The 14309-nt window shown below is 37.4% G+C and overlaps 1 protein-coding gene across 14 annotated transcripts in view; it reads right to left on the reverse strand.

Moving 5' to 3' along the window:
• The window catches only part of Slmap (sarcolemma associated protein), a 170750-nt gene that overhangs the window by 96407 nt on the left and 60034 nt on the right, over positions 1 to 14309 (reverse strand). For 8 of the 14 annotated variants that reach the window (XM_023715696.1, XM_023715695.1, XM_023715694.1 and 5 more), the window contains exons 2-3: positions 11634 to 11787; positions 770 to 842 (exon numbers count right to left, since the gene is read on the reverse strand). In XM_023715696.1, coding sequence (XP_023571464.1) covers positions 770 to 842; positions 11634 to 11787 — 227 coding nt within the window. Of the gene's footprint in view, positions 1 to 769; positions 843 to 11633; positions 11788 to 14309 lie in introns of those variants that run through there. The other 6 variants (XM_004631616.2, XM_004631614.2, XM_023715697.1 and 3 more) reach the window with 2 other exon arrangements.

A 14309-nucleotide genomic window follows, 5' to 3' on the forward strand; every position in this document is an offset into this window, starting at 1 on the left:
TATAAATAATCTCTTATAATTTTGTGTGTGTGTATTTTAGGGAAGGATCTACAGGGTGTTCAAGGTCTCACTACTAGTTCAGACTCTAGTGATCTGCCTGTTTACAGCCTTCCAAAAGCTGGGATTACAGGCGCACACCACCATGCCCAATCTTAATTGGTGTCTCGGCATGTTCCTCTTGCAGGTGCTTTAATCCACTGAGCTATTTATCCAGCCCTTGTTTTGTTTTTTGAAACAGGGTCTTGCTATGTAACCCAGAATGGCCTTAAACTCACAGCAATTCTCCTGCCTCAGCCTCCTGAGTGCTGGGATTGTAGACATGCATCACCACACCTGGCTATTCTATTCTGGTTTCTTTAATTTCCTACAAGTTTAGAACACTGGTATTAACTTCAAATGCAATCACAGACTAAGAATTATATTAAATTCAGATGAAAAGGAACACAGTCACTGTTCACCAGTAACAAACACCCTAAACACCAAGACACAACTATTCATCCAAATATAAACTGAAAGTTAGATATGAAAACCTATCTCTTATTTTTATTATTAATATTAGTAGTATTTCAAATGATGTAGTGAATTATTATTTATTACCAATACACTGATGCAAAAAGCAATCTTAACTGGAGTATATTATATTCCAAAAGTACTGTGTCAATCCTCTAATGTTATTAAAGTGATCCTAAAATATTAGCAGTATATCATCATCTAGAATATTAACCACGGTAATTAATTGAAAACCTTCACATCACTAAATAATACTCACTCTGAGCGGAGCCGGGCTTCCATACCATCTGGTAGAAAAAGTTTTATTGTGGAAACAATACACCCATGGGTAACTGGTTAAAACAAACAACATAAAATAATTGTTTAAAAATATAACTTTGTACCTCTCATAGGTAAATGTATATTTTATTCTTAAAAGTAACTACTTGTAGGAAAGAAAATAAATGTACTAATTTAATGACAATATTCATCGCCCTGAGAAACTCATCTCTGTCCATAATAAATCCCAAATGCAAAGTAGTTTATAGATAGAACTGTTCTATAACAACACTGAATAAAGGCCCACTGGATATGCAGAAATACAATCAAGGAAGGGAAATGCACTTTTACCTCCAACTTATTCTACTCTCCTTTAAAATAGAGCGTCTTTATTCCTAGTTCTTTGGTCCCCATACTATCTCCAATCATGCCTCAAAAATGCTGGGTAATACAGGTTAGAAGACAGCTTTTCTATCTCCCCTCTTATGAGCAAGAAAATCGAGACTTCAGACAAGTGAAAATGCCTCTACAATGCTCTGCTAGTAAGCATTAGAGTTTCTTGTTGCAACTTATATGGGAGTTTCAATTCAGTTTAATTTTTTCTTTTTGATAGTTTTCTTCCCCCATTTGCAACATATTGTTATAATGCCACAGTTGTCTCTATGTAAGTAACAACTTCTCTTATTGTTCACACTTCCTCCTTTTTCTACTAATGACTTTAAGAGACAAAACTCACCAAATGTGGTGCTTGTACAGAGCTGCTCTGAGCTTTAATTTTTTTTTTTTTCCAGGCTTATAGATTGATGGTTTTACTTTTCCATTCTTCAAAGACTGCATCTTCTAAGGAAGGTCTAACGAATATATTTATTTAGTTCACTGAATTCTAACTAAAAGGTAATGCCAATTAATTAGAATATACTACATACAGGGGCCTGAGTTCAATCCCTGGTTCCGTAAAAACAAAAACAAACAAACAAAAAGAATATACTACATAATGATTAGGGGAGTGGTGTTTGTTGATATATGCATTTGTTAAAACTTATATTTTTAATGCAACTGAGTTGTAAGAATGTCATTTGGGGACAACATTGAGTATTCAGGCCATAATATCAAGATGATATTAAAAATATATAGTAATATGATTGCCACCCAGAACTATACATTAAATTCAAGGAACTGGCAGTTCATTCAATATAAATTTTCATTAAATAACTGATTATATGAACAACAACACAGATCAAGAACTATCTACTGGATGGTTCTTCTAAACTGTCTACCACAGCAGTCACTGTCATGAACCATTTGGCTCCCTCCTTTCCTCTGGCCTCATTCTCTATCCTGCTATCAAATAGGTCTAAGCCAAGATACCTATACCACCTTACCTTTTACAACTCCAAGCCTTTTACACCAATAGTCCCTCAATCAATGATGTCTTTTACACCCCTGCCTGCACAACCGAATGATACTTATCCTCCAGGCTCATACTTTCTTATTCCTTCACCCATTCACAGTACCTGAGTTAGATGTCCCCAGAGCCACTTTTATAAACAGTGTGCACTGTGGATATCTAACCTCTGTAGAACTGCGATCTCACTAATCAGACTCAACTCTTTGAAGTAGAAAGGACTCAGTAGTTTCTTATGTTTCATAACTGTGTCCTTAGCATTTGGTAGAAAGCTTACAATGTTGAAGACCATTATCTACTCAATATTTTACAACTCCCATTACTAAGGGGTAAGAGAATTCTTACTTTAAGGAATAGCAGACAGAGTTCTTTACTATTTACAAGAAAACCCTCACCCCTTCTCTGGCAGAAACAGGGAAGGTATAAACTTAACTCTATGGCTCTATCAGAGAATTACTATAAAACAGACTACAGTAAATATAGCACTAAAGAAAAGATGAAGATCCAATAACTACTGTATTTTACCAACATGTTTAAACTTATTAAAAGTTGTTTTTTCAAAACAATGTTATAGAATTACAACTGCAGTACCAAAGGTGACAACCTATATAACACAATACACATCAGGAATTCTATTGGTGAGTTATAGCACCCTGAAATTCAGAAGTAGACTGGTGTCTAAGACTTATGTGAACCAAAGGCTGATGCAGACTGGGCAGAAGGGAGATGCTAAAGGTGTTTTTCATGTCTGACTAAGCCAACAACCATATCCAGATAACCCTGCCCTTGAAAAGATTTTATGTCAATGAGATACACAGACAGAAATGTTAGTTAATTTTTGAACTTGTAATAGACAACTATGTATTTAAAACAAACCAAGAAAATGATTTAATATTTATATTCATAAACTATATAATAGCATTTCCAAAAATGGAATTCCAGTAAGTATTAACAACAACAAAAATATCTGAAGGTCAGACAAGTTTGGCAAATGCTTGGTTAAAAGAAGCTTCAAGCATTTTCATTTGTTTGTTCGTGTGTTTATAACCCTGGTCTTCTTCAGAGCCCAGAGGACTTTTGCCTATCACACTATTTTAAAAGTAAGATGCATTTTCCAACATGAGCACTGAGCCTCACCAGCCCTCTTTCAGGAACACTTACCTATGATCAGATAATATGAAGAAAACAATTCAAAAAATATTGCTCTAAGACATTCTTAAAACATTCTTTATTGGAGGGGGGAATGTGTCTTTTTGAGACAGGGTCTCATTATGTAATTCAAGTTGGTCTCAATCTCATTTTATAGACCAGGCTGGCCTCAAACTCACAGCAATCCTCCTGCCTCCGCCTCCTGAGTGTTGGGATTACAGGCATGCAAATAAAGCAGTCTTTAAATATATTTTGCTCTAAAAAATGACTCACAAATAGTATTACTGTATTTCAAGACTCACAGACTAAAGTGATTACAAAACACAATTTAAACAGGTTCTCTAGGAGAGTAAGGGAGACGCTGAGCATTGCCACATTAAATATACATTAAATGTACTATAAGTCATGTGCAATTTCAGGAAAGTTAAAAACATGAAAACTAGGTGTCTGAACTGAAGCAACAATGTACACATGAAAAAAGAATATGCAATTACTTCTGACAGTTATAGGCTATGAAGTCAGAATAACCCTATACACACTGACTCAACTCCTCTAATTTTTTTTCCTGTTTCTTACACAGATCACTTGTTTTTGAGTTAGTGTATTTCCTTTGGGGAATCCACTTACTCTTTACATAAATGCCATTTAGAGGACCCAAGTTCAAGTTGGTAAATCTTAAATCTGTTAAGAGCACATGAACTGGGAAAGACAAACTTCTGAGGTATGCTGTAGTCTGGCTCTATCTCAGATCCTATCTTGAGTAAGAAGGTCAAAATTATTCTTCACATAAAGAGTGGTTTGAAGGACCTCTTAAAATGATAGGCAACAATAGGAAGCACAATGAATGTGACCACAAAACCCCAAGAAAAAGCCAGCAATAGTGGTGCAACATTTGTAATTCTAGTACTCTGGGAAGCTGTGGCAGAAGGATCACAAGTTAAGAGCTCTGTTTGAGCAACTTAGTGAGATCTTGAAGGTGGGGGTGGGGGAGGGAGAGGAAGAGAGAGAAGAGAGAAAGGAAGGTAAGCAGGTAAGGGATGCTGATTGGTGTAAACACACTGGATTCAACTCCAAGTACATACATAAATTTAAAAAATAAAGATGTAAACCAGAGATGTTAACATGTTACTGTAATAGTTTCTAATCTTAGGGTTTTGAGTTTGGGGGGATTTTTTTGTTGTTGTTGTTTTGTTTTCATGTGAAAAATTAGAAAAGAGACAGCTTTGGTGGTGCAGGACTATAATTCCAGCACTCTGGGAAGCTAAGGCAGGTGGACTTCAAGTTCAAGACTAGCCTGAACAAGTTAGACCTTATTTCAAAAATTAAGAGCTGAGGATGTAGTTCAGTAAACAGAACACCTGCCTGGCAAGCACAAGGCCCTCGGTTCAGTCCTCAGTACAAGAGAAAAAAGGAAAGAAAAAGAAAATCAGTCAATTAAGGTCTGGGGATAGCTCAATGTGAAGGCCCTGGGTTCAGTTTCTGGACAGGCACACACACACACACACACACACACACACACACACACAGAGGCAAGGGAAAAAGCAGAGTAATATAGAACAGGCAAGCATTCTTTTTTTTTTTTTTTTTTTAATGTATATAGTACAGGGTCTATAGGATCTCACTACGGACTCGTAGCAATTCTCCTGTTTTCAGCCTTCCAAGCACTGGGATTACAGGTGTGTGCCACCATGACCAGTCTAGGCAAATATTCTTTTTTAATTTTTTGGTAGAACCAGGGATTGAACTCAGGCCCTTGCACTTGCCAGGGAAGCGCTTATTCCACTGAGCCATCTCCCCGGCCTTAGGCAAATATTCTTTTTAATCTTCTTTTTTTTGATAATGCTGGGAACTGAAGCTAGGACCTTATGCATACTAGGCAAGAACTCTACCACTGAGCTATATCCCAAGCCTGTTTCTAATTAAAAAAAAAAAAAATATATATATATATATATATATAATCATTCTGTCTTCATTTATAAGCTGCAGTTCAGCCATCAGAAAGCCATTAGAAGACTTTCTTTCTTCAATTACTTGTTTAGCTTATATACAACTACTGTTCTTTTCTTTTGAGTGCTGTCATCAAACCCTGAGTCTCATGGGTGCCAGGTAACATGTTGCCACTAAGCCACACCACAGCAACCTTATATAGGAAAGACTGGATAAAAGTTTTCTTGTTCTTACAAAGTGTTAAAACCTTTTTTCTAAAAAAAAAAAAAAAATTAAAAAAAAAAGAAGAAATAAAACCTTTTTTCTTTTTTGTATCACTGTAAGCACATTGATTCAAACATATTTGACCTACTTTATATTTTAATTCACTGATATTATTTGATGCTCAAATAATCTATCTTTGACCACTGAGAACTGACTTATGCTAATCTCTAGAAGTCCTTCTGACAGTTATACATAGGTTCACTGCTGCCTGGCATACAAAGTTTTGTAGGCTCAACTCATATACGCGGGGCTCCAGACTCAGAATCAGCTATTTCTAAGGAGTCTTATTTCTATCTAGCTGGTAGAAGTCCTTTCTCTAATTATAGAGATTCATTTTTGATAGAGGGAGTCCTTTCTTAAGGATAGGGATTCATTTACTATTTTACTGCCCCAGCATAACATGGAAGGATACTGTGCACTGGCCTAGTTTTTGACTTGCCCCTGAGTAATAGTGGTTTTCTAGGCTTATGTATTTGCTCTATACATGTTCACTGAGAACTTCTTGACTACAAAGCAGTACTCCGGGAAGGATGGTGAGAACCATGATTACAACTAGGTCTCCATCTTTGACAGATTTTAATACACAAAAAACAGCAGAAACTTAATGGGAGGGAGGCTACAGTAACTACAAAACCGCTATGGAATTCGGAATAAAAAAAGGAGACGAAGGCTTTATGAAAACGTAAAAAGCAAAACAACAACAGAGAAGAATTCAAATGCTGGAAAACAGAAGGAAAGACAGAAAAAATGGCCTGAGCAAAAGGAAAGAAAAGGAGATTAAGAGAATGCACACATAGGGAGGACAGCAGGGGGAAAAACCAGATAGGTGTGCATTTCAAGGCCCTCTAACTTCGAGGCCCTCATAAAAATACTATGTATGTTAACTACTTATGACAATCCATGCAAACAGTCACCTTATGTCTTAAGTTTCAAAGGGATGACTGAGGAAGAGGCCAAGGTAATTTCCTTCAGATCAGAGCTTTGGTAAATGGCAGCTGAAAGGCTGAAGAAAATAATTTCTCTATATCATCCTACCTTTACATAATCCAGCATAACATCATCACATATATTAAGGGAATAAAATTTAAAAGTTGAAGTAAGTCTAAATTTTTAGGGACCTCAATGGTAAATTAAACATTTCAGACTATATTCTGTACTTAGGGCTTCTCAAAGCAGGAAGACATACACAAAGCTGTAATAAAATAATGTCCTGGAAGAAGTAGGTTGGTAGAGTATGGTAGTCAGAAGTGAGGAGCCACTGTAACATTTTGGGATGGCAAACAGAAAAAAAAAAAACCAAAACCACACAACAAAAAAACCCAAGAGGATTCAGAGAAAGGAGACAAATGGTTAAGACAAAATAGGAGTCAGAAAACATGAAGTCTCAGTAGGAGGGTTTGGGAGAATAAAGGAATAATAAAACATATGGTAAAGTCAGTATAATGTTCTGCTTGAAGAGAAAATTCAATTTTGTAAAAAGTTACTGTGATACAACAGCAGAACCTTCAAAAGGAAACAAGTAAGCATCTAAAAATACAGCTTGAAGGTAGCTCAGTGGACTAAACATGTGCTTAGGCAAGCGCAGGGACTGGGATTCAATCCCCGGCAACAGACGCCACGCCGGCCCTGCCCCTGGGCGCACTGACCCAGTGACAGAGACAGGGCCTGGTGACACACACCTGTGATCCCAGCGCTGGGGAGGCTGAAAACAGGAGGATCGTCGTAAGTGGAGCTCGTAGTAAGACCCTGTACTAAATACATTAAATAGATAAATAAGCAAACAAACAAATAATAAAAATATAGGTTGAGGGCCAGCATAAATGGATTCACGGTCATAAGGCAAGCAGGGAACTGGGTATGTGAGATGGGAAAGCATACAAAACGTGTGTGTGTGTGCGTGTGTGCATGTGTGTGTTTGCATGTGCATGCATGTGTTGAAGACTGAATCCAAAGGCTTGTGTATGCTAGGAAAAAACTGTACTACTGATGTACAAATATCCCCATCTCTTTTTTAAAAATGTAAAACAGACTCTTGGTAGGTTGCCCAGGCTGGCCTATAATGTTCAATCCTTCTATCTTGGCTTCTTTGTTAGATGGATTATAGATATGCCACAACACCCAGCTGATGCTAGTACCTTAATAACTACATAAGGTTCCTAAACTCAACAACAGAAATCACAGGTTCCACACCTACCAGTGTTCTTTCTTAGCAGTGAAAGGTGTGATCCAGACATTGGTAGTTTTACAAAGTTCTGAAGTAATTCTGGTGCACAGCATGGGTCATGAACCCATTTTTTAAATGAACCAAAAAAAAAAAAAAGGTCACGCCATCAGAAAAGTTCCCTTATTCAACCTAGTAAAGTTAGTATAGTCCATACTCAATCAATCTTGCAATTTCCCCCTGGCAACTGGAAAGTGGAAGCTGATAAGAATTCTTTTGAGATGGCCAATGATAGGTTCCAAAAGACCCTAGAACTGAAATTACTAAGAAAGGCAAATTTAATGACATAAGACTACATAAATGACTAGCAAGGGTTTTAGTAATAGTGTTTGGCCTGGAGTTGAGTACTTTGTATGTACTCTTTCAACGTTCACATTAAACACTACTACAATGTGAATGTTAAACACTCTGCAACATCACATTAGGGTTATGGTAAAATCATGATACCCTGTATAAGATGAAATAAAAAGGCTACTGAGATATGTGATAGTACAACAAAGTAGTAACAAGAAGATTGTACATTTTCAGCCCTCACAATAAGCCTGTGACATTTAAGAGGAAGGTTGTAAAAATCTTGGTTGTGGGGCTGGGGAGATAGCTCAGTCAGTGGTCTAAGCGCCTGCCTGGCAAATGCAAGGAGCAGGTTCAATCCCTGGTACCATATGCTGTGCTGATCCTGGAACCCCAGGCACATCATGCTGACCCCAAAACCCGGGATTGTGGCACATGCTTATAATCCCAGTGGTGGGAAGGCTGAGACAGGAGGATCACTATGAGTCCGAACTGCATAGCAAGACCCTATATCAAAAGAATTTTTTAAAAAATCTTGTATACAGACAAAAAGAGCTTTTGTCACATGGTAAAGATTCATGAGACATTTTAAAATATAGTCAACTAATATGTGACAAGTTGAGTGTGCAGATTCTATAATGAAGACAGATATTGGCTGCTTTCACACATCTTAAAGAGTTTAGTGAGGAAGGCAAACATATGAAAGGGAAGAATGTAAGGTGCAATGGAGCATGCAGGAGACAACTTGTCTAGCCTTGCAGTAATGAGAAAGGTTTGTAGGCATGTCAAAAACATGTGCAAGAGCCTGAAAATCAGAAAATGCAGTCTATTGTTGTGAGTAAAGTAATTTAGCACAGTCAAAGCATAAAGCCAAAAGAAGGTACCTGTTATGGTTTGTATCTAGTTGTCCCTGCAAAGCCTGATGCAGTCATGGGGAGAACTTTGTCAAGTTTGTGTTTAACTTATGAACCACTGGGATTATGGGTGTGAGTGATGCTGGAATTACGGGTTTGAGTACTGCACCCAGCCTGGGGCCAACAGCGTGAATGCAACATAAGGGCGACAGACTTGCTCTCTGTTGCCACTGCTGCTGCTACTCCTCCCTTTTCTCTTGCTCTTTGTTGCCACCATGAAATGCTGCCCTCTACCATGTGTCAATCTGCCTTGCAGTCAACTGAGCATGGACTGAAATCACCAGTAACTGAGTTAAATTAACCTTTCCCTCCTTCATTTTGAGTATCAGGTATTTGTCCCAACAAGAGAAGAGTAACTGATACAATACTACTCACTTTGCTCGTAACAGGCCCTTTGTTCACAGTGGCTTAACTAAGGAACAGTTGCTGGTGAATAGGATCTAGGCTGATGAGCTAACTGGAGTTATGTATAAAGTTCATAGAAGTAACTTGCTTACGATTGGTAACAGAAGTTTGAGCAATTAGTAGGATGGCAACTAACAAGTGGCCAGTAGTTGAGTGGCTAAGTCATAGCTTTCTCTCTTTTTAAAAAACTTACTGGAATATAAGCCTATTTGTTAACAATGATATTTTACACAGGTTTTGTATATTCCTGACTAGTGAAATCTACCCATGTTAGAAAATTAAAGATTCTCCCTGCCTTAAATAAACTAGTATTTGATTATATCATTCTTTTATCAACTAATGGCTAATCATTCTCTGGTAAATGTAAGTTAAAAAAGCATACATTCCTTGAAGGACAGTGTAATAAAATTCTCTTTTTCTCAGTGTGTTACACAGAGTTGAGGTTCAACTTATTGAGCTTAATGTATTGTCTGCTGAATGACACAGTACAGGAGGTATGTTATGGAACAAGAGATACAGGACCATCCAATGTAGGCTTTTTCCAGAATGATCATATGTAAGTTGAGTTCTCTTAATAAGAAATAATTGGGGCTGGGGAGATGGCTCAATAGAATAAGCACTTGCCTGGCAAGTGCATGGGTCTGAGTTCAATCCCCGGTCCCCCCCCCCCCAAAAAAAAAAGAAATAATTAACAGTTTGGACCAAAATTTGATCTTCCTTTTCTGGTATATAACTGTAAACAGTAATTTCTAAGACCAACTCAAATTGAAATAAAAACCTAATTTCCTGAGGCAGCCAACAAAGCCCAGTAAAAATACTGCTACTGTTGCAATCCCACTAGAATATATACACAAATATGGCAAGAATATACAAACAACGCTATCACCACTACCATGCCCACATCTATATGGCATTTTGATGACTTAATGTACCACCCAAATCAGAGTATGTTCAGAGAAACAAAATGAGAAACATTTGTTCCATTGACCATATTAAACTAAAAGGGTGATGCTGTGCAATTTTGGTTTTTAATTCATTTAAATTTTAAGAGTCAGCCATACAATTTCATGTTCTTTATCTTTATATTTTTATTTATTTTTTTAAATGTATTTTAGTACAAGGACTACAGGGTCTCACTACACAAATCAGACTGGTAGTGATCCTCCTGTTTTTAGCCTCCCAAGCACTGGGATTATAGGCATGTGCCACCATACCCAGTCTCAGTCACTGTCTCAGCTCACCCTGGGGGCAGGGCTGGCATAGCACTTCCCCCCATCCCTGCACAGGCTCTTTAGTCCACTAAGCTATTTGGCTGGCTCTAATTTCACACTCGTTAAAGTTGACAACCAGGTAGGACCAGGAAGCTAAAAATTATAAAGACCAATCTATATTGATTTAGCTAGAAAACTTTTTGAAAATTTTAAGATATTAAATTTTACTTTATAGTTGTGATAGGTACTACTAGCTACCTACTACCTCCACTGCTTTCCCCCTTATTTTTTGCTAACAGAACTCTGATTTTGCTTGGGGGAACAATGTACACAACTAAAAGAGATAAATCATAATGGATATATGCTAATAGTGGGTCTCCTCCTCCTCCTCCTTTGCCAAGTAACTTCTTAAGACTTCCTTGCAGCTTTAGGTAGCTATATATGTGGCCAACACATGAAGCTAGTGAGACATAAGGACAGATACATTGGAAGAATTCTTGAAAGACTTCTTTCATCAGAGACATACAAGAAATTTTGCCTTTTTGCTTGGGAATATGTGTATGAGAAAAATAATGTCTGGGGTTATAGGCCATCCTCTTTGACAAAACAAGCAAAAAGCATAAGAAACCAACATATTAAGGATGGCTGGCCCTCAAACCCTGTTTATACTGTTGAGCCAATAGAATAAACACTATATCTATCTGGCTCCATTCTTTTCATTAAATCTCACTAGTTTCAATGTGTTATTAATAAAGATCTTGCAGTTTAGGCTAATCTTAGTTGCTTATCACTGCAGCTAACTGCTTCCTAAGTGATATATATAAAATATATATGAAAATATAAATATATTACTAATTAACATTTCAGAAATGAAAATTTTAGAAAAAGCAATAAGGGAAGTGGTAGACTTTTAACTTCTGACTACATATATACATATATAAATATATATATTTAATTAGCTTCTCTAAGAATATAAAAAGCACATATTGTTTTGTAACATTAAGTAAGAAAGAACAGACAATCTTAAAAAGATAAATAATGGGAAAATTGATCCATACCCGTACCTTTCCGTGTGTTCTCTGTCACATCTACCCCAAACTGGATAATGTCACCAGAAAGAATTTCACATGGTGGACTTTCTTCAGAGCCTCGACTCAATCTCTGGCTATTTATAAAGGTACCATTACTACTTTTAGTGTCTTGAAGATAAAACTGCAAAAGAAAAATAAAGAGCCAAAGATTAATACCAATAATTGCAAACTCATTTTTTAAAACAAAGGACTACAAAGGTAAACTTTTTTCTGTTAACAATTCTACTAATTTAATGTTTAACTTATGAAATTAAAAACCTAAAATTGGATGACTTAAAATCAAATTACAGGGCTGGAGAGATGGCTCAGTGGTCTAAGGCACCTACTTAGAACAAGCTTGGCAAAGCATCAGGGACCACGGTTCAATCCCCCAGCACCACATGCCAGCCAGCCCCGCCCCCTGGTGGGCTGAGCTGGCCACACACACACACCACATTCTCTCTCTCTCTCTCTCAAATAAATAAAAATAAAAAAAAAAAAATCAAATTACATAGAATAGTTGCAAGCAAACTAGAAAACAGTGTGGCAGGCCCTCAAAATGTTAAACATCAAGTTAACATGACCCAATGACACCACCACTAGGTATTTAGCCAAGAGAACTTACAACATGTCCTCACAAAAATTTGTATGTGAATACTCATATTGGCATTAGTCGTAATAGCCAAAAAGTAAAAACAATTCAAATGTCCATCTCTTGATAAATGAATAAACAAATGTAATACATACATACAATGGGCTATGATTCAGCAACACAAAGGAACAAAGTACTGACATACTACAATAAGGATAAATCTTTAAAACATTACAGAAAGTAAAAGAAGCCAGATAAAAAAAGACCACAGAGTATTCCACTTACATGAAACATCCATAAGACAAAAAACATGTTAGTGACTGCAAGGGAATACAGTGGCAAGAAGAATTAAGTATTAAAGATTCTTTTAGGGGGTGACAGAAATTATCTAAAATAAGGAGTGATGGTTGTCCAATTCTGTGAATATACTAAAATCCACTGAATTTACACTTCAAGAGATGAATGTTAGCTGGGTAGAGCCATGCACGTCAGCACTCAGGAAGCAGAATCAGGAGGACTGCAAGTTGAAGTCCCACTTGGGCAACTTAGAGTGACCCTATCTCAAAATAGAAGTAAAAAAGGCCTGGTAGGTACCTCAGTGTGCAGGCCCTGAGTTCAACTGCTAGTACTACTACATCCTCCCTCCCCCGCACCAGTGAACTTTACAGTATATAAATTATATCTCAGGGCCAGGGAGATGGCTCAGTGAAATAAGTACTTCCCTGGCAAGAGCAAGGGCATGAGTTCAATCCCCAGTTCTGAAAAAAAAAAAAAAAAAAAAAAAAAAAATCAATTAAATTATAGCTCAATAAAGCTGTTATTTTCAAAAGAAAAAAGGAGCATCTATACAGAATTCTATCTTTCCATTGCATACTGACTTTGTAACTGCTTCTAGGATGTGTGGATTAAATTAAAGCAGAACTTACTGCATAAGCAAGAGCAATTCATTTGTTGGCAGCATCTATAATTAACAGCTATTAGCTAACATTAATTTGGCATGAGGACAGGTACTTCTTTAGTAAATTCTTCATGATAAAGCACATTTGAGACCTATAATATCTGAAACACTAAAATACTAGACCCTTCTACATAGATAAAACTTCCTAGCCTCTCAAGCTTGCCTTTCATCACACTTGGATAGTCTTCCTTCTCTAAAAAGGGAGGGGTAACAGGAGGCACAGGAAGCCTATCACCTACCAGTCCTAAAAGAAATTAGAAACAACTGGGGGTCACATACTAAAAAGAAAGCAACTAATTCTTTATTTATTTATTTTGCAGAACCGGGGATTGAACTCAGGCCCTTGCGCTTGCCAGGGAAGTGCTTATTCCGCTGAGCCATCTCCCCGGCCCCAGAAAGCAACTAATTTTAAACAAATTTATTTTCATATTTTCCTATTCTCTTTAGCCCTGCTTACTCTAGTAACAGGAATTTCCTTGCCAGAGAAGAATTGAGACACTGTATATTAAAATATACTTTACGCTATCATGTCCTTACTTAACCCTGTGAAGCTGTAATATCAATGTAACTAGTTTCATTTATAAATTTTTAAAAGTGAGATTTCCATATGTAGGGGTGGGAGTGTATATGCAGGGAAAGAATAGAATAAAGGCTTCACTAGGTTTTCTGGCTAATCCTAACTAGAAAGAGAAAAATTTACTTGGGGGAGGGAGAAGGAATGTCTTTGGGAGCAATTAAAAGGAGGGGAGAGAGAGAGAAGAAAGCCAGATAGAGGAAGGCACCACATAGCACAAATGGGTTAAGGACTTACATCAAAAAGACCAGAGGGAGAGTAGACAGGAAAAACATGGGGAAGCCAGATGCATGAAACTAAGACAGCAACCCTCTCTACCCTCTAACAAGATGCAAAGGAGACAAAAAGGCTAGGGGTACTACCTAACTCTTATTTAATATATTAAAATATATATTCACGGGGCTGGAGAGATGGCTCAGTGGTCTAAAGCACCTACTTGGAACAAGCTCGGCAAAGCACAGGGACCGCGGTTCGATCCTCCAGCACCACATGCCAGCCAGCCGCGCCCCCTGGTGGGCTGAGCTGGCCACACACACACAA

The sequence above is a fragment of the Octodon degus genome, unplaced genomic scaffold, assembly GCF_000260255.1.
Source record: "Octodon degus isolate 3935 unplaced genomic scaffold, OctDeg1.0 scaffold00043, whole genome shotgun sequence".
Taxonomy (NCBI): Eukaryota; Metazoa; Chordata; class Mammalia; order Rodentia; family Octodontidae; genus Octodon; species Octodon degus.